Source organism: Acartia tonsa, chromosome 14, assembly GCF_053477335.1.
Source record: "Acartia tonsa isolate MP-2025a chromosome 14, ASM5347733v1, whole genome shotgun sequence".
Lineage (NCBI taxonomy): Eukaryota > Metazoa > Arthropoda > Copepoda > Calanoida > Acartiidae > Acartia > Acartia tonsa.
Genome location: NC_137273.1, coordinates 23,869,491 through 23,891,755, shown reverse-complemented (window position 1 = coordinate 23,891,755; position 22,265 = coordinate 23,869,491). Strand labels below are relative to the sequence as shown.

Below are 22,265 nucleotides of genomic sequence, written 5' to 3'. Positions count from 1 at the left end.
CTTCTATGAGTACTACTAAAACCTAATTTTAATGCAATACACATAGACATTCTCATCGTCGGTTCGCTTGTTTAGAATGCTTAACCCTCTATTCCCACAAGTATAATACGAATTTGGTTGAGCCGGTGGAAGCTCAACAAAAGACCCACGCGAAGTATTATGTTGCTTTAACCTAAGAATAAATGGTTGGTTTTGATATTCGATCAGAATCATATAAGTATATTAAGTATTAAGGAAGGAAAATGTTTTTATAAAGTGTATTTATATCACAAGTGCATAAGTTAAGTATGGAAATATTTACAGGATAAGTGTTAAAATTATAAGTAGAGTAGGACAGAAATGTGCCCTAAGTCCCAAGCAGTGAATTGTGCTAAGTGTTAGAGTTCTAACATAAGGCCTGAGCTCAATTCATGCTAAGTACTAAGGGGCCTAAATTTAAACTACAATGCATGCCAAACAACTAAGTCATTACCTTTTAAAGCCAGAAAGAGAAGTTGATGGTAGGAGAGTTAGTAAATAACTGAATAAATTCAAGAGGTACATGCTATAACATTAGCTCTGGACCAGGATTTTAGTGTTTGTCTGTGCAATTAAATATCTGTGTGTTAATATGTGACGTAAATCAGGCATGGTTGTAGGCATACATATATGTACTGGTTGTTTATATGATTACATTAACTATAAACATAATATCTTTAATAAACATATACTATTAGCAAATCACATACAGATTACCATGAATAGGCTATCGTTACCCGTATTTGGTGTCATATAGGTAGAGACAGGCCTATGAATGCATAAATTGATACAAATAATGCCTTGGGCCTAGCTAAAGTAATTGTGTCTTGCCCCTGAGTGCTACTAGTTAATTGCAGGGCACGTGTCAATCAAAGGTTCATAATATGATCTATATAGTGTTGATTTTATATCAAGCATAGATAGATAGTTGTGGATGCGAAGCATTTCTGTAAAAGTCTCATATGTACGTTCAAAGAATTTGAAAATTGAGGATCGCATCTCCAATACTATTATATATTTTATATTCATCAAGACTGATAAATTCATCCTTATCACCTTATCACCTGCTATACTTGGAAATATTGTTTTGTTATCATTTTAGGTTAGGTTAGGTTAGGTTAGTAGGTCTGTGCTTGATAGGCACGAAGGAAAGCTCCATTATTTATCAATTGTACCTTTTCTTAGTTTTACTTTTCTTCACATCTTTGCTAGTGACCTTATTCTAATAATAAATAATATTTTTCCATATTTGCAGGTACGTATATACCAACGCCAGCAGTGAGTAGCCTGGGATGTCTGCAGGCTAAACAATTGTGTATCGAGGATAAAACTTGCTCACAAATACTTCAGGAAAATTCATCAGAAATTATCAAAATGTTTGGAAATGAATTGAGGGCCTCCCCAGAAGGAGATACGGAAAGTGTCATGTGTGACGTCATAAAAATACGTCTAAAAAGGATTGATGAGAGGAGAGGTGGGAAAGGAAACCCCATAAAAGAGATGGATTTAAACGTATTTGTATGACGTCACACATGATACCTCTCGGACACCATGGAAACTGTCCCAATTTTGTATAACTTTTGCGGAACATGTTCCAGTTACGTCATATTTTTCTTTCCCGAAAAAGAGAAGGGGGGAAGAAAATCTCTTCAAAAGAGATGGGAAAAACCCCCTTTTCTCCCATCTCTTTTTTCTTCACCCCTTCCCTTTTTTTTCTTTCCCCCTTCCCTTTTTTTTCTTTCCCCCTTCCCTTTTTCGGGAAAGAAAAATATGACGTAACTGGAACATGTTCCGCAAAAGTTATACAAAATTGGGACAGTTTCCATGGTGTCTACCTATCGTATCTTAGGTTTTTAAAAAGGAAAAAAATATCTTGGGGGGGGGGGGGGTATTCCTGACTAAAACTTGTCATGGACCATGTTTCGGTACTTTGGGCCGAATATCTCGGTACTTAGGCCTACGTGGCCGTCTACGAGATCTTAAGTGCATGAAGCACAATCATCCTCACTACTTCCAATGAATAAGGCACTGATGCAGTTTTAAATAGTGTATTTACACCATGAAACGGTGGGATCTAAAAAGATAATAACAAAATTAATACAAAATATTAAAAATGTTTCAACGAATAAGAAAACGTGCATATTTTTTAATAGAAACTGATAAATTTCAAACAGAATCATTTTAAAATATACAAAATTATTCGTAGGTAAAAATAAGTCAATGATTTGGTCTATTTTAATGAAAAAATAAAGAAATCAATTTGCTATATCTTAAACCAAAAAAATCACTTTAATCTTCAAAATTCAAAGGTTAAAAAGGAAGAATACTCACCAGTCTTAATTCATATCAAGCCAGGAAGTATTTAGAGGTAAAAAATCACACAGCAAACCACGCATTTTATTACAAAACATGATTTTTCGTCACATAACATGTGCCGTGCTGAGGGCATCAAACAATACAAAGGAAGAAAGCGCGTGGGGGCGCATACATATGGCTATGCCGCGCTTCATTGCTTAGATAATATGATTTCAAACTACAAAAGTCGTCTTCTACTCATATTTCTAGTAAGGTTTAGGTGAGGGTTCGATCCCGCAAGGAACACACTATATAAGTACCAAGACAGACCAATACTAAACATTCCTGAAAATTGTACAACGATCGGTTACGAGAAATGTACTATTTGCGTTTCATTTAGGGTAGGTTAGATTGGGTTTATAAATGAAAACAATGTGATTGTTATAACTCGAATTCATTATGAAATTTGAAGAAATTTACTGATGATTTATCCTGATTAGGTGATACCACTGGTCTGTGGATTAGAACAAGGTAGTTTATTCTTTGTATTAGCGCAGCTATTCTTCAAGTTTTGGGTCATCTCAGAAAACGCCTCAAAATGCTCTAAAACGCTTTTCACGCAAAAAATATGATTACGAATATGTCACAATTTTCTAAATTTTTTATAAAGACATGTCATTCATAATCTCTTTTATTAAAGTTTTTATACATCTTTTATGTCCTACTGGTTTGTCTGTTTACAAAAGCGATAAAAGCATTTAAAAAATAATGTTATTTTCAGATTTGTCAAGCAAATATTATCGTACAAAGATCTATTATCCCGCTGAATATCGAAGCTCTTTATAGCGCCCCTCTAAAAAGGGAATAAATTAAAAAAAATTTGGCCGAAAAATCCCGAATGACCTAATATTAGAATAATGGACTATTCTATGACGCCATTTGGGATACTTTGGCCAATAAAAATTTTATTTATTTCCTTTTTATAGGAAGAATTCAAACTTATGTTAAAATACTATTAAATATTATTTATTTTAGTTGTGTGCTCAACAGTTACTGTGAGTAAATGCCAGGCTGCTTTAAGGAAATTATTTAAACATTACATTATAAAGATACGCAGGGTCCATTGATTAATCTCCACTTTTTTGAAATAATAAACAAAATTATTTTATTGTAAAAAAATTAAAGTATTTCATTTTGTTTAATCCTAATAACCGTCCTAACAAGAATCTGAAGGTAACAAATATTAAAACGTTGGGTTGGGGGTTGGGGGATATAGTATAATTTTTAATCCATTGTACTCTCCCTCTCTGATTTAATTATCATAGGTGGAAAATTTATGCACCTTTCTCGTGATTAACACTTGAGGTAGGCTAGGTTTATAGGTTTCACTTTTATCTTATTGTCTATTATTAGACAAAAAGTTTTCAATCCATAATTTAAAATTTTAATGTTTTATAATTATTAGAACTCTTCGCAGCTTTCCATACTTCAATCCAACTTGTCTGTGTAAGGTAAGATGATTTTAATATTTAAATTTTCACTTATTTTTATATCAATCAAAATCATTACAGTTTCATTCACAAGTTAATTGTGAATTAGAAAAATTCTATTATTTTTATAAAGGACTATCTATAGAGTTGTTTAATTTAAATTACACAGTTAAAATTTTTTTTTTTTGATTTGGTTAAATTAAGAAAGTTTCTGGGAACAAATATTTAAATTAGTAATAGGAGGAAGTTATTTTAGAGGATTTAATTGAAAATTATGTGACTTTTAAAAAACCTTGATTTTTAACATTTCTTTAATTTCAGCCACCAACACCAGACGATCATTTTTGCAATGATTTTAGTGAATTACTATTCGACCATCCTTGCCTTAATACTTTACCAAAAGGTAAGTCATTCAACAATTAGTGTAAATTAATATAGAATTGCCCATAGGATTTTAGGGGAAAGACAATGGACAAATAAATAAATAAGATTAGCTCAACATTTTTAAGCCAACAAATAGGAGAAGTGATTATAAACCTTTGGGTACCAGCGTAAATTAGAGTCAAATGTGCTTTTCCTCCATGTGGGGATTTGGTAGGGTTATCTTGGGTTTTTATGGTGCATTCTTGAAGAAATCATATGGAAATTGCCAATATTGAGCTTACAACAAACGCCACAATAGTAAACATATTAGCGCCAACTTACGTAAAAGAATATCTATTCTGTATGTACAAACATCCTCTCAATATTTATTAATTAGTGTATGCTTGACTAAAGTAAAGCGTTTGATTAATTTTAAGAGGACAGACCTATTTTTAATGTCATGCCCAGAACCAATATGAAGCTTCCCAATAACACATAGAATAAGTATATAAATCAGGGAGAGCGTGGCGGGGGGGGGGTAGAATAAAAATGTTTAACTTAAATTCATAATTAGGTCTTTTTGAAAAATTTCGTGTGATAAAAGTATTTTTTGTAAATATATTTTATTGTTTAGTATCGGATCCTTATCCTGTGGACGCCTTGCCGTACTGTACCCATGCTCAAGATGTTTGTAATAATGAACCATCATGCAAACGCAAGGTAATTATAAGATCACAAGAATCTTCTCGCATTGACATCGTTATGGCAATAGAAGACATTAAATCCAAGGTTTATCCAATTCAAAAGCAATCAAAATATCTGTTGAACTCAATTTACGAATTCAATTATTTTTAACGGGTATTGGTGCTAAAGATTTAAGGGCCGACCACAAAGTGTTTTATGAAAAGTAGAATAACACGCCAAAATAATTAAAAATATATCCCAGACTCATAGAAAGCTAGGATTGCACCTTATCTTTTGGTCTGAAGCTTAAGATCTCAATAGATACTGAACTGATTGGGTTCTATATTTTACTTTACATAGGTCCTGTGATGTTTTAGGCTATTTTATTTTCAGATTTAAGATTTAGAATGGTTTTTAGCTTTTTTCTATCCCATTTTCTGCACCTTTGAATACAGGGGCCCAACTAAAAATTTGTTTGGCCTTAAAAGAAAATTCAATGAGAGCGAGAAATGTAATTACATGTGAACTTTAGCTTGCCCTAGTGGCTATGCCAAACACTAAGAAACTATATATAGCTATACATATACAGACACATAGTCTTGATTTTAATTTAATTGATTTTCTCTCATACAAGGTGGTGAGCTTCCAGAAGAGCTGTAAAACTGCCGAGGATGCCTGTGTTATGGACGATGTGTAAGTACATTTTTCAATCTCACCGACCGAAAGAAAAAAAGGATAACTCTGCTTCTAAGAATGTACTAAGTTTTCCTTAGCCTATGATAGTTTCATATGTTTTGTACGACACGCAATTACAATTTATTCACAAATCGACTGATAAACGTTAAGTAATAATTTTTAGATTACAAGTGTTTTTAGGTAATTACATTTTCCCTTTAGAAGTAAAAATGTTCATTTATGTGTTTGTACCTATTATAAAAAAAAGATTAATTTCTTCTATTGGTATCTTATTGTGGATGTTAGTTAGCCAACAAAAAGTTAATTTAGAAGAAAAACATTGTGTTCATAACTTCATAAACAATGCTAATTTTTTTAGTGAAAGTTGTCATGGAAGTTGGCAGGAGCTGCGACAAAGCCCCATATTTGGTTGTATCTGCCCCAGTGGGATGCCCAACCTAAAGAGATGCCAACAAATATACAAAACTGTGAATGGGAACCCCTGCATTGGTGAGTAATATAACTCACAAACTGTAAACACACAAAAAAACACATTTGGTTACATATAATACACACTATTGTTTTTTTTTCATACACAAAAAATTTAAACATTTATTTACCCTCAAACCCCTTCCTATTACACTTTGTGACTGTTGATAAATCTATATTAAATATATACATATATTATACTTATATTATTGAATAGTATATTTTAGAATAGGGTTACACTGTCAAAATTTATTCTCGCAAATAAAAGCTTTTATTACACATTTTCAGTTCAAGTTCATGTTTTCTACAATAAAAAATCAATATATCAAACTCTGATGAAACTTAATGAGAGTTTGTTTACTGACTTTTTACACTGTTGGAAATTAAAACCCTAAATTGAAAAGACGTAATAAAATGTATTTACAATTAAAATCTATTGACACAGTGAAGTTAAGAATTAGATAGGCTAAGATATCATAGTTTTAAGCATGAAATATACATGTACTTAACAAATCTTATTAAATATGAAGTGTAAGGAAAGCTTAATGGCAATGATATAAAAAAAAATATTAAGCCTTTCTTAAACTTCATATACGTACATATAAAATTAATTAAGCATCCTCTTTCCATTGTCCTTAAAATAATACAAAATATATCTAAGTTGATCTTAAATGAAGCTTTTTATTTCTAAAATTATATTTTAAAAAAATCATTTAGATTAACTCTTAAATGAATATGAATTTGTCCCAAATTAATTACAATTAGACAGTTCTAATTCCATAAAGTTTCCCATTTCAAATTTATATTTTTATAAACAAAAAAATTCTGTAGGTATACAATTCATACTTTTAAGAAATAAAATTAAATATCAACAGTATATTTTTTATACAGTATTGACGAGTTTATGAAATACATGACAATATTAAATGTATCTTTATATCACCTTAAATTAAAGTCAAAGAGTAATCGAGGAAAGTGAAGTTATTCCGACTTCTATTTACTAAGGTGAATATTGGACTCTATATAGAGTAGCTGTGCTGCTCATGAAAACAAAACTTTAAGAGACCTGAAAATGCACTTGGGCGTGAAATTTTTAGACTTTCCCTTATCTCTATTTCTTTTTAGTTAAGACATTTCAAATATTTATTTCTTCTTAGTGACTTTTGTTACAATTTCAATAGCACAGCTACTCTGCAGGCTACATTCGAACGTCTGTAATGGTAATTGTGTAATTTTTATACTAATTTGTTTAACCAGCTTCCACTTTATTATCTGACTGCTGTACAGATTAAAAAGAAAATGGCAAGGCAAATTTATTACCCTACGTTTCTCAAAATTTATTTAAACCTCGAATATAGTGGTCCCATTTTTTCTCTCGAAAATATTCTATTGCCAATCAGGACAACTTAGATTTAAGTACAAAAAAAAACCTGCAAACATACGGGATCTAATTTTGGAGAAGCTTTGTGCAGCAGGGAAATTCTGGATAAAACAGATGATTATTGTTTTAGGCATAACTTTACATAGTCACTCACACCAGATAATATTTCAGAAAAAAATATTCATCCACTTATACTTAGTAATATGAACACAAATAGTAATTTTTTTCTTGGTGATTTTTACAACACACCATTTGAATTATTTTATAGTGCATAATGTGTTTTTAAAAATTAAAAATAAGTTTTAGTTTTATGGGCTATTAACAGTATTAGCAAAAGAATACTTAAAAATTAAATTCAGTAGTTTTTAGAATTAAATAAACATGTTAAAATTATTTTTTTTTTAATCTAGAAAATGATATTGTATTTTTCATGGAATGACTAAATGAATAGTGTTATAATTTTCTGTATTTCATTTCTGCCCATGATAGGCAACAAATGTTTTATATTATTTTGCAGAGAGAGAAAGTAATATATTGAGTGTACATGTATGTTTTACTTTACACAGATATCTACAGTGTACACAATAACTTTTGTACTTATGTGTACAACTTTTTAGTTTTTACAGATTTTATGCTATAAGCACATCATTTTGTAAAAAAAAATGAAAAAAAACCGTCAAATCAGTGAGTTTACAAGTCAATCAATAGAAGCAATTTTAAAACTAGACTGCCTTTTAGTTAAACAGAGCACATTTATTGGTGTATATAAAAGTAAAATGTAATTGATAAAACTATGTATGCATACATATATATTAATTATAACTGCAATGCAAAGAAAAAGTCATATTCCTGGCAAAAGTAAAAACAGAATATTCATATACAATTGTATATGAAACAAATTAACTAATTTGATATGAAGAATTAGATAAACTTATCATGAGTGTCATTCAGCTGAAACTGCATTTGAATTCGAGATTATATTGCCATTACTTAATTGTTTTCTGTCAGGCCAAAACTGTTCCCTAAAACATTATATTTTTTTAGTTATAACATACTACTGGCAATAAAAATTATTTTGTGGTGCTATATCCCTCCCCTAGGTTGATGTATATGCATAGTACTTCTCCGTTAATAGATATTGGTAAACACATCATATTAATACAGAAGTGCAGCTAAAAATATTACCACTTCTTAACAATTTTTAAAGCACATTATATTTAAACTTATTCATCAATTTACCCTAGACTGTAAGGTATAATCCCTGTAATTGGCTAGCGGGCCAAATATAAGCACTTTCTATTTACTTTTAACTTAATTATGCCTCTAACTGGGTTTCTTAGCGTTACCTATAAGTGTAATGAAAATGTGTGAGTTCTCATTATTAACACTTATATTTGACACAACTTTTAAAGAAACCAACTGACTTTCACCATCCAGTAAAAAGGCTTCTCTTTAGGATGAGTTTGAAGAAAATATTCTACATAAAGATTTCAGTTATAAAAGTCATTCATTCACCCTTCTAAAAGTGGAAGGTAAAATTGAAAATGAATATTTATAGGTATAAACATTGAGACACAAGTCGTTCAAACAAGGAAGAGGGGGATTGCCATATAGGTTTTTCCTAATAAATGCTAGAAAATATTTGAGTAAAAGTAAATTTTTGGATCTGCTGAATTTCAAAGTAAAATGTAGAAGTAATCTGGAATAGATTATTGAAGAAAAGCTTCGCTTTCCTAAAGTTAGAAATACCAAAATGAGCATGGAGAAAGAAGATATACCATTAATATAGTTGGGTTAAAAAGTGATAGAAATATAATTTATAGAGAAATGATGCATTCAAAATATGATTACCTTCATAAAAAAGTTTACACCAACTTTTTTGCAATAATAATGGCTTCAAATGGCAAATATTTTACTAAAAAATAGTAAAGTTTTTTTGTGGTTGAAATTTTATATTTTGTTTACAGATCATTCCTTTATGACTATATCATTGGAATTAAAACTAGTGAAATCTTTTAAATCTAAGAATTTGTAGATTAATTTTCTGAGCTAATATGACCAAAATATCTTTGTTTAAAGATTGTGTATCCTTAAAAATAAAAAAAAAATATCTCCTTAGACCTATTAGAAGCTTACTTGTAATAAGAGCACGAACAAATAATTATCAAGCTCTAATGTAAATTTTAAGTGTTTGTTTTAAACTTTTGTTTTTACACCAAGAAAAATACTATTTTAAGTATGTTTAAAGTTTTGCTCCTATAAGCTTAAAAATGTAAAAATTATTTTTTTTCAGTCATAGCTCTCAATGAAGTTATTTCAAGTTATTTTTTTTAGTTAATTTGCTGCTGAATTCTAACCGAATCTAAGCCATACTGTAAATTCATAACGTATTGAAGATTAGTTTCTAAGAATGATAAAAAAAGTTCTCATATTAATCCGTGGTTTGTTGGCATGGGCCTTTAGTCCCTCGGCGTCAGTAAAATTGCGGAAAATTTGGAGGCAAAATAGTAATTTCTTTTGGCAACACATCCTCCTGCCTTGAAATTTGCATTTTTCACGTCTCGTTTGTATTTTCTGCATTTTCATAAATTTAAACTAACAGCATAAAAAAACCTTTTAGATTTGTTATTTCTTGTACGCAATACTTTTCTGTAGTCTTTCCGTCTGTCAGGCTACCATGATAAGCATAATTTCTCACAATGTTGAGGTCCATGCTTTGTTAGTCGTTGTGTCTTGTAACCCAGACAAATACCCTTTGATTTTACAACCTTTAACTGGAGGTATTTGTTGTGCCTTGTTTAACACATACACATGCACATGTTTAAAATAACGTGGTGTGGTACAGAGAACCCAATTGATTTCAAGCATTAACATTATCAATATCGAGTTATAATAACACAAGACTTTCTCAATAAATCTTACTACAATAAAATCAATATACATAAAATGAAAAATAAAGCCGCATGTTTAAACTCCAGGTAAAATATCTCATATCTAAATAAATATTTTGTGATCTTTACTTTTATGCATTTCCTTATCCCTGTTTACTTTTGCATTCTGCTATAGAAAAATAGACTTTTATCTCTCTGTCATGCCATTCAGATATTGTTCTGGCCCAGGTATACAAGGATAGGTCAACATTCAGATATTGTTCTGGCCCAGGTATACAAGGATAGGTCAACATTCAGATATTGTTCTGGCCCAGGTATACAAGGATAGGTCAACATTCAGATATTGTTCTGGCCCAGGTATACAAGGATAGGTCAACATTCAGATATTGTTCTGGCCCAGGTATACAAGGATAGGTCAACATTCAGATATTGTTCTGGCCCAGGTATACAAGGATAGGTCAACATTCAGATATTGTTCTGGCCCAGGTATACAAGGATAGGTCAACATTCAGATATTGTTCTGGCCCAGGTATACAAGGATAGGTCAACAGGTTTGGAATTTTTAAAATTCTTCTACCAATCTAACCAATCAAAAAAAGTCAATGTCCTGACAATAATTACATTGGGATAATAATTTATCAGAATCAAGGGCTAAAAAGCTGGAGTCTCTCTCAGCCGTTTTCCTAAATCTAATTTTCTTTTGCCATATTTAAATTAAGCATAAGCACTGATTCTTTTAGGCAGATCGAAAAAAAACATAAATTTAATATCATAAAAAGGCACTAAATTTTAACAGAAAAAAGTTTTTTTCTTCTACTGCATATCCCTGCGTTCTTGACAGTTGTTGTGATGTTTAGATTAACTTTCTTTTTTTCATAAATATTTTATTAACTTAAATTTGAATTTTCAAATAAAAAAAAAACAAGGAAGATTTGTGTCCATTACTAGCAAAGAATGAACTTTAGAAAGTCAAATCAGCCAAGACACTGTTTAATTTTGAAGATCTGGTAAATTTCTTTTAAGTGGACATTAATTAAAGTTTTCATGGCCTGCATATCTTCAATGTGATTTTGCTAATTTTTGTCTTAATTGACATTACAGATATAAATAATGTATACAAAATAAATACCCTCTATCTTATACATTGATTTTTGATGATTTTCAAGAGTTAATTAGGTTTTGTTCTATTTTGGTTAATATTTGGGCTTTTTATTTCTATGTATGAAAGCATGTAATACATGTGGTTTCGGAAATGGTTTATATCCAGTTCAGGTTATTAGTCATGTTATTTAAAGATTATACTTCGAAAGATCCAAAAAGTATATTATGAATTAAGCTATGATGTACCTATTTGTCTTGTCTTATTTTTCTATTTGTTATTTTATAATTCCATTTCTTTTCTTTTTTGTTATTTACCTAAATTAAAATTCTCTACAAATCTTTGTTTGGGCTGCAAAGGTTGATTATTATAAAGAATATTATTACTTTCCTATGATAATATTATTGTAGAACATTGATTAGCATCTAAAACCGCCTTGAAAGTATAATTAGGATGACAACTGTTTTAAGTGAAAGATAACTTTATTAATAGTGTATTATTGTGGGAGAGGACTATATCTCAATAGGATCGTGATTCAAGTTTGTTTTTGTTTCTTTTTGGATGGAGGGTATTTACTCTTTTAATTACCCCCCCCCCCCCCCTTAAAATAAGAACCGACTCTGTTATGGAGGTTTTCATACAAAAGACGCCAATTTGCTTGATTCATTATTACAAAATTTCCTTTGCATTATATTGTCCTTTCACTGAATTCTATAAATTTGTTGATGTGATTTCTAAATAAAGTAAACAATTTTGACAAACACTTGAGAGGACTACATATATCAAGCCACCAAACCCCCTTTAATTTTAATTTTTAAGAGAAAAGTATTTTTGTCACTCTTTTAAAATGGTTCTGATTTTATTACCCTGTCAAAATATTTATTGGTTATTACATATTATGTCTTCAAAACTATAATGTCACACCTAGGAGTCCAATATAAAGGGGGAGGGATAGGTGCGTTTACCTCTCACTAGATTACTCTCCACCCCACAAACCTTTATAAATTCTCATTTTGGCCCCCTACCCCCACATACACAAAAATGCTTAATTCAACGTCCTTAAGTCACACTGATGTTGTAATATTAATTATGTTACCTATCGCCACTTTAATATTATGCCATTTATCAACGCAATTGAAGGTATTATTCTAAGAATGGTTATAATAAAGATGTGTCACCCATGACCACATATATTTCATACCTGCAAATGTCAACACAATTAATAGAAAATAAAGTCTTTTGTAAAATGGGATTTCATGAATGTCACATACCCGATATAAGGTGTGAGTGCATGCTGTAAAAATGCTGCTAATTTTGACAGGGTGTGGAACAAAAATTTTTGTAAGCAAACAGATTTTCTAAATTTAATTGATGTAGTAAAATTATATGAAATTCTTTTACATATATGGAAATTGATAAAAAAAAAGAAATTGTCATGTATTTCATATCTAATAAACAAAACTATAAAATATCATGGTACCTATATACATTACATATTTTATTTTAATACATACATAAACCATTAAAAAACACTTAAACACAAACAAAATTTTATAATATGTAAAAAGAAATTCCTCTTGTCCTTTCCTCTATCATGTTGAACTTTTAAAAAAATATAACGATGTACAAAACTTTTTAGTATACTCTGTTTCTTTTGCATTTTTAAAATCTTGGTAATGATATTACTGTAATCGTTATAGACTTCATGTTATCGCAATATAATTGTATTTTTAACAGTGTATACTTTTAAATATGCGGCTATGCCATGACTAAATATAACTGTATAAATCTCTTGTCTAGTACTAGCCTAGGACATTAGGACTGGTATATATTTATATGTTAATAACAAAGATGTTTTAATAAAGCCTTACCTTCCATAGTTTTGTGCTTCTGATGAAAAATTATTAAAATTGAGAGTTTTCTTCATTTTACATTCCCTGATTCATGCAACCCCCCCCCCCCCCCTCCAGTAGGAATATCAGCCCTTCAATTGATGGCTTGAAAAAATATTGTTTTAATCCTGGTTATTTATGACAAAAAATGTTTTAATAATTTTAGGAAGGAAGGAATAGTTAACCATTCCCTCTTTTCCAAATTCAAAATCTTTGAACGCGGCATCAGTAGCACACAACTATTGAAGACGACTTTCAATTAGAATATGTTTGAACTATACGCCCCTAGGACCTCAGTATAGTTTGTGACGTCTGCACCAAATCAAACTTTAGAGGAACTTTGCAAATTAGCAAATTTTTACTTTTTGAGAAAAAAAAATCTTCTTAAACTTTCAGGCGACCAAAGGAGGCATCTTTTTTGCTTCTTTTCAGAGCCATTTTTACTTTCTTAAAGACAATTACATACACTTAAAAAAAACAATACATTAAACACTCTACACAAATTTATAACTACTTATGCTCGCTTTTTTTAAAGCCATCATTAATGTATTAAAATACTTTTTTTTTTAAACAAATTATTTTTTTTGTAAATTTACATAAAGCCTTTTTACAAGAATAAAAATATGAGTAGAGATTGTCTTAAGCAATATGAAATCAAAGTTTCTCTGCCGGGTGACCGGGAGATAGCCTGGTCACATCGGTCATTTCAGTGACCGCTTTACTTCGCACATAATCACACAGCTTATATTTTCACTAAATTTTACATATTTCTAAAAATTATAAAAGTATTTATATCCGCTTTTGATGCCTTCTTTAGAAATTTTGTCTTTAAATTGCTTTTCTGATGTTTTGTTCTTTAACTCATGATCATAAGCAATAAATTTATCAAAAAATAAGAAAAATGTGCGAAATAATGCTGGTCCAAATCAGGATACTTTTAATTTCTCCTTTTTTGATGCACCGAATTTTCTTTTCCGTTTTTGTTTTCTGTTTCAGATGCACAAATTCCTGACGCCTTGAGGCCCGTTTACAGCGACCTCAAGGAGGCCGAGGCCTTTTGGATAAATTACTACCGCGGCATTCCCGGCTATCAATTTGACCGCCCCTCGGCGAGCGCCCGCCCACCCACGTTGGAGCGGACCACGAGGGACACGCCCCGGCCCCCACCAGCCGTAACTCCCCAGGGGGGCGCGGATATTCGCCCCGGTAAAGGGGTGGAGTCGAGCACCCCCTGGTATATACCCAGAAGTACTGATTGGAAGTCTGATGGTAAGATATAAGTGTCAGGGACTAGAATGTGGCACCTAAAGAAATATTATTTTCCATAAAACTTGTTCATATCAGTCAAAAGTAACAGCCCTTTGAAATATTGTTTGTTTTCTTTATTGACAAAAATTACTTATAACTAGTCTAAAGTACGAAAAAGGAAAACTATACAAATTATTTTAATATTGCTCATTTTTGAATGGAGAAAATAATTGAGTCATAATAATTTTTCTACTGATGCCATATTCCTCTCTGAAAAGTATATATATACTGCATATAAATTTACAAACATAAAACATACAAACAGTTTAAAGGGGATTTTTAAAAACCTGACTAAGATTACTTTATATTTTTCTCAATTCATTAATTTAAGTTGTTATTTTAAAAGTAAAGGCCTTAAAAACTACCACAAAAATATTTAAGAAAGGAAATAACATGTTGAATTCTTTTTGGAAGGAGGGAAGTTTTGTTTTTAAAAGCACTTTGAATGTCAATTTATGTTGCTAAAAGTATTATTTTTAGTTTAAACATTTTTTATGTTGGGAGGGTTTCTTGCAAGAAGTTCATAAGTTAATAAAGCATATTTTTTACATTATTAGGTTTATCTATAATTAAAAAATAATAAGAAAAATTATAATAAAAAAGATTTGTTTGGGGTGGGGGGGTGGGGAGTGGGAGAGACCATTGTGTATTGAATTTTTTATCCCTATATATACCTAGGAATATTTGATTTTATGTAAAAAAAAAAAGATGGTTATTATATATGATACATGTTTAACTAATAATTAGAGCAGAAAACTTATCTTATATATGTGAATAATAATTCTGAATGACTAAATGTTGATGAGAACCTCTCTGGCTGATCTGTTGATCGGTCATGCACATAAATGTGTGTTTCGTCTATTTTTCAGAGCACAACTTCCTGATCTATTTTATATGCATGCCCAGCACCAATATATATCTGAAACAAAGTTATTATAGAAAAGTTGATGGTTATTTGGCGCATTTTGCGATTTGAATATTTTAAAACAGTTAATGGCAGGACTTTTAAAGATGTAATTTGAAATCAAATAATAAATTATCAAATGGGATGATATATTAAAGCAATTAAGAAGTTTAATGATGAAAAATTAAAAATTGAGAAAAAAAATTTATTTTAATACATCAATTTTACAAAAAAAAATGTGCTCCAATGCTGCTCAACTTATCTATAATAACTTTGAATTATTAATATCTATTTTACATTAAAAGTTAAGCTGTAAAAATATTAAAATACTTTTTTCAAAAACTGGACAGGACTTCGAATCAAAGACAACCTTAATCCTAGTTAGGAAAATTAAATGTTAAAACAGCTTTTGTTGATAAAAAGATATACAAATATTCTATAACTAAAGCATTCTAATTAAAGCATATTTATGTAGTAAAATATTTAATGTTATAAAAGAAATAAGAATCATATTAGAAAATAAGGGCGGTATATGCAGGGAGGAATTTGTATTTTTCAGGTGCGCGTCCCCCCAGTCAGAAGGATGAGAGGGTTATACAGATGAAGAGTACCTGCCATATTGCTGCGGACAACTGTGACCGTGATCCTGCCTGCAGGTAACTAACCAGCCGCCGCCAATATGATGTTTTAAAAGCATTGAAATCTTACTAGATTTAAAACCTTTGAAGTTGAAAAACAAAATTTTATCAAGCTGAGAGGTGTAATACTATAGCCTAAAAATCTATTTCAAATAACAATATACAAAATGGATCTATAGGGAAAACTAGTGTTCTATAATTACATTTAAAGTGTTTTATAGAGCCAATAATATAATAAATAGACATTACGAAGTCGTTATAAAAAGTTCTTTTAAAGTTTAATTTTTGGATTTTATTGGGCACGTTATAACCATGTTTTTTTCAGACCGTACCTGGATGCCTTAAAATCTAAATGTGTGGACACTTGCAGTAGAGATAGGTAAGCACTTTGTCAAGTCATAAATGGATCAAGCTTTTTTGTCATGCATCCAAATTATACAGTCAATAAATCTGACATTAATTTTGTCTTCATAATTTTAAAGGCGAAAAAATGTGCAAAATATCCATTTATTTATCCATATACATTATACCTCTCCTTTCGATATCTATCCAATTATTCGTTCACTATCTATCATCTATCATTAATAATAATCTATTTATCTATCACTAATTAATAATCTATTTAAATATCATCTATAAATGGATACACCGACAAACGTCCTACTGCGACAAACGTCCTAATGCGACAAACGTCCTAATGCGACAAACGTTTTAAACTACAAACCTCCTAAACGACAAATGTCCTTTTTTAGGATGTTTTACTAAAGAGATGTCGCACGAGGACGTTTGTCCCTTTAGGAGGTTTGTCGCATTAGGACGTTTGTCGTGGTAGGAGGTTTGTCGGTGTACCTATAAATTTATTAATGATCTATCTTTCTGTTTATCATTTATCTCTTTATCTTTCTATCCATCAATCTAACATTTATCCATCTAGATGCATGGGAGCGGTTCAGGAGTTTTATCGACGAATTCCGCGGAAACATGCCATGGACATTGCTTTCTGTCTTTGCAAGTAAGTTTCAATTCTAACATTTTAGTAATGCTCAGTGATTATGGGATTTGTCAATAGTAAAAAAATGTAAAAAAAAATGTTGGACACAGGGAGCTGACAATTTATACAAAAGAAATATTTTCCTCATTTTTTTGTCAGTATAATTCGCTTTAATTTAAATATTTCGTTAAATTGTAGAATCATAATATTACATTTACTATCATGCAGAAAAATGATCATAAAATTTGGTTTGACCAAGTATTTATGGCATATTTCTTGGAACTTGAAAGCCGGATCTTGTATTTTAAGTAACTTTTTTACTAGATTTATTTAACAAAACGAATTATTAATTCATACTTATTGACTCATTCCTATATTCCTGTAGAATTTGTGTATTTGTCCCTTTTCATTTTAGTATTAAATAGTTTAATTTTCCTTTTTTATTGTTTTATTTGATTATATCTAATACTTCTTTGATAAAAAGTTGTCTTTAGATTTTTATCTTCTTAATTACAACCTGAAGAACAGAGCTAAATTTAAATCCATTTCAATGTAAATTCGTCCTTGCGATTTGTGTCTTTAATAACGACTGTTAAGTGGCAAATAAGTTAAAAACAAATATAATTGTTTTTCTTGAAAACTGCATTATTTTTCTGTTCTAACGATGTAATATGTCGTTTTTATTTTAATATTAACTGCTTTGCTAAAGTCAAGCTGCTCTTAATATTACAATTTCTCTAATGATATACTTTACTTCTTTCAATATCCTCATTGTTTACTAAAAATTGTATTTTTATAAGTACTGCAGCTCTAAAACAGTCTTTAATTCATTTAAATATTGTGTTTTTATACAGATATAATCATAATAGATTGGTGAAAAGATATCATTAATTTGAGTGTTCGCAATACAAAAGAAATATTTTTTTTTATTTTCTGACTTTAATATCTTAATTCCGCAGGAAGGTTGCTATACATTATTCATCTGCTATTGTTGATAGAGCTATTGAAGTCATGTAAGCGCACCACTAGAGTTAATTGTAGGGTGGTCACATTGAGATTTTTGTCAAATATTCCAGCTCTTTTATTTCCATAATGTATTAGTTAATTTAGAAACCTCTAAGAGTTTCAGAAATAAAGCAAAAAAATTCCGGATCGTTTGTAAGTTAATCGTTTTTTCTAAGTAAATTTTGGATCAGGATAATTTTTAGAGTGATCTAAAAAGTTATATGCCGTTACAATATATAAGAGTCTAATACTTTGTGCCCCTAGCTGTCCCATCCCCATGGGAAACATAGCCTGAAACATAAGTATGACCAATAGGTATATTCCCAAAAAATCAGAGCCTAATCATTTTAACGGTCAAGGAGATCTTGGGCTTCATCCGGACGGACGAACAAACATCACTCTACTTTGTGTCAAAGATTATGAATAAATGAAAAAAGGCTTTTTATTTCTTATATACATAATACCAAGAAACATAGAGAAATAAATAGTTTGACAGGTTGATATGATTCGTACAACAAACAGATAGGTCACACACACAAAATAAAGAAAAAAAATAATAATGAAAAGAAAAAAATACCCAATGGAGGATGGGTAACCTAAGCAATTTTTAAATGATAGAAAGGTGCAAATTAATGTAAAACTAATAATTTTGATTTATTTGATTACTTATGATTTGTCTTTTTAAACAAATAACAATTTTAAAACTTCGTTTTAAATCCCATTTTGGTTATTATTTCTTTTTATGAATTTTAGAAGTATTTAATCCAGATATTGCGCGGCGCAGCCACACTTTATATAATGTTTAAGATACCGTCTCCTTTTGACCACCCTGCATGAATGTAGGGGTAGGGATATATTCTAAAAAACAAATAGTAAAGAATAGTAATTTATAACAATTTTGCATTAAATATATATATTAAAATTACAACAAATCAAACAATCAGGACAATTATTAAAAAATTCTTTATAAAGAATCTGATGATAAAAATGGAATAATTTTTTAAGTAAGGCACCTTGCATCAAAACTTAAATCATTTCTAAAAACTACAAAACTATTTGATAACCAGAATGTTTCCCTGCCCCTTCGTGTTTGATGAGTTCACTAATTCTATCAACTAACAAACAAGTTAAAACATTTTAAGACATTTTTTTCAGGCAAAATATTGATCCTGCTAATTAAAGATTATTTTGCCTCTAAACATTTTATTATTTCACCAGCAGATATTCCTTATTGCCTATTGGTTTTGATTTCATTGCAACAAGGGGCAAAAAGTTTTTTTTAAGGTGAAATATTTTTGCCTAGACTATTTGAGACTTTTTTGTATACCGTAGATTTTTGGTGGCTGAGCTAATTTACAAGTCTTGTGTTTTTGTGCGTCTTTCAGTCAGTCCATATAAAACCAATTAAATTGTATGGCAATACATGCTTGCAGGCTTTACAGGGAAATTGTAAAAAAAACTTGTTTTCACTAGCTTCGCTACAATTGAACAGGACTTTACTTGATTTTTTATTAGATGGAAATAGATTTAGCTTTTAATAACAAATAATAACAATTGTGTAGCATAAGCATGCGATGAAAAATGCTGAGTAAATTTTGAAATTTGTTTCCTTTGGCGTTAAAATGTACAAGGGAATAATCAAGTTTTTTAAAAAAAGAACAAATTTGAAAAGTTTAACTTTAGAATTGAGTATTTTTATAACATATTTAATGCTCAAAATGTAGACAATTAGAAAAACAAAATAGTGGCTGTAGATTTTACATGGTATCATTTCACAAATTCACATTAAATAATGAAGTTTTATATCGATATAAGATTATGTCATACTTTTATTTTACATTGAAATATCATGTTTAAATTCTGCTTTGAGTGATGAAGCTTCTATATGACTAGGATATATCTATATGTCTGCCTTATGGTCTATCATTGTATGATTGTTAACAGGGAATCATGTAGAGAAATCTAATATCAAATTACTTTCAGGGACGATTAAAACTTAATAAATTTATATTCTGTTTATTTTAAAAGTTTATAAAAAAATTAAATCAATTGTTTATTTTACATCTAAATAGAAGAAACCTTGAAGTAAAATGTTTAGTAATTTTCCAGTCCAGGTCATGAAGACTGTTTCTTTCAGTTTTTTCTTTCATATTTGATTTACAGTAATATAAACTATTGGATTGTTTTAATAAAGTTTGTTATGTTGATATTTAAAACAAATAAACTTTATGATTTTTAATCTTCTTTTTGGTCGTTTTGGGAACTGTAAGGTAAAAAAAGGTTTATTTAAATACATTGGATAATTATCACAGCAGTTTTTTTTTGTTAAAAATAAATAAAAAGAAGAGAATTGTTCAAATTCTAAAAAAGATAGAGTAAAATTACGAATCAGACAGTTCTTTTAAACATTTTACTTGACGCTGGCAAAGTGTAAAAGTAGCATTTATTTCTAGCGATTCTATTGCAACTATTTATAAACACAACAAGGACAATTAGGTTTATTATAGCGGAGCATTAACAAACTTTATCTGTATTAAAAATGACTACAAGACGCGAAGCAATAATGATAATGTATTCCCTGTGATTCTATTTAAACAGTTTATAAACAAGAACACTTCATTACAATAATTCATTAGGTTTTGAAAATAAAAACCTAGTTCTAAAGTTTTCAGTGGAAATATATGATGTGCAAAAAACAACGCCAATCAACAATTTCTTTCTGCGCGTGTGTATGTGGTGTGTCACTGTCCAAAGCAACATCGTTCAAATAAAATAAGTACAACTTCATAATACACATTTACTAGCAGAGAAACTAGGAAAATTTAAATTTTATTATAAAAGCCAAATAATTTTGATTTAAATGTAAAGGAAAGAAATTAGATTTTCATCAAGTAATAGTAAATTAGTTATCATTTTGGGAATTTGGGAAAGGATGGGGAAAAATGTAGGAAATTTTTATAACCCCAAAATTTTCAAAATCTAAAAAAAAATTACATTTAAAGATATGAGCTTACTGAAATTAAAAATTAAGGGCAGGTAATAGACTTAAATTATCTTTATTTGATATTTTTGTTGAAAATTTGTGCGAATCTGTGTGACTGTTGACTGTGTTTGTATTGACTTATTGTCACATTTGTGACAACAAAGTCACAGCTGCAAAAAATATCCAGAGCTTACGAGCCAGATTTAGTTTAACGTGTTACATTTACAAAAAAAAACCTCCTTGGTGAATCTTGTTAGTCATATAATAACTTTAATTGTCATATTTATAGACTAAACATTTCTAAGGTTAAATATTTTAAAATGATCATGATATTTTTTTAATATAAATTCTTTGTATACTTTATCCCTGTCCCAAGATTTTTGTCGCAGCGAATAATGGTGATTCATGATGTGCGATAGAAGTCAATAATGTTACATTATTTGACTCGGAGGGTGGAAACATTTTCCTCTCTTAAAGGGTTAACTATTACCCTGTAGACAAATGAACCTGATATATTTCTAAGGTAAAAAGTAACTGCAATCTTTGATCATATTTTGAAGGGAGACGATTTTTTGAAAAAATAGAATATAGTTTGTCAGTATATAGAACATTGGGTTTTAACAGAGAGTTCTTCTTGTTTTACTCTGAAACCTTCATGTTAATTAGATAAACAATAAAGCTTTGTAGAATAGGATTTCAGTAATTGTCCATTTGCATAATAGATAACATTCTAAAAAAAATCTTTTCATTAGTTACAAAACCAGAAGATTTTTTCTTAAAATAACCATTTACATAAGTACAACATCTGAACTAGAAAAAATCAAATTCTTTTCAGCTATTTTGTAATTTTGTTTGCAGTACACACATTCAGTTAGTGTAAATACCATACCATGCAGAGGCATTTACACACACACACACCACACCTTCCTTCAAACAAGTTGAATTGAAGACAAAATGGGTTAAAATTTTGTACTGGTTATATCAATGTATAATGTCAAACGCTCTCGTGAGGTCTTAAAATGCAAATTACATTTAATAAGTTTAAATACCTTACCATTTAATAGGTAATTACACATACACCTGCTTTTAAACACATGTGGATTAAAGATAAAATAAGTTGTTTATAATCCTTGCTTATTCCATGAATTTTTTATGAGGT

General features: G+C 29.8%; 1 protein-coding gene across 9 annotated transcripts in view; it reads left to right on the top strand.

The window, feature by feature from the left end:
* LOC145305665 (uncharacterized) overlaps positions 1-22,265 on the top strand; it is a 111,987-nt gene that overhangs the window by 52,845 nt on the left and 36,877 nt on the right. For 5 of the 9 annotated variants that reach the window (XM_080147375.1, XM_080147374.1, XM_080147371.1 and 2 more), the window contains exons 8-20: positions 1,274-1,369; positions 2,815-2,844; positions 3,349-3,394; positions 3,779-3,824; positions 4,125-4,206; positions 4,801-4,886; positions 5,485-5,543; positions 5,905-6,035; positions 14,274-14,546; positions 16,049-16,145; positions 16,453-16,506; positions 17,062-17,139; positions 18,078-18,131. In XM_080147375.1, coding sequence (XP_080003501.1) covers positions 1,274-1,369; positions 2,815-2,844; positions 3,349-3,394; positions 3,779-3,824; positions 4,125-4,206; positions 4,801-4,886; positions 5,485-5,543; positions 5,905-6,035; positions 14,274-14,546; positions 16,049-16,145; positions 16,453-16,506; positions 17,062-17,139; positions 18,078-18,131 — 1,132 coding nt within the window. The remainder of the gene's footprint in view (positions 1-1,273; positions 1,370-2,814; positions 2,845-3,348; positions 3,395-3,778; positions 3,825-4,124; positions 4,207-4,800; positions 4,887-5,484; positions 5,544-5,904; positions 6,036-14,273; positions 14,547-16,048; positions 16,146-16,452; positions 16,507-17,061; positions 17,140-18,077; positions 18,132-22,265) is intronic. The other 4 variants (XM_080147378.1, XM_080147377.1, XM_080147373.1 and 1 more) reach the window with 2 other exon arrangements.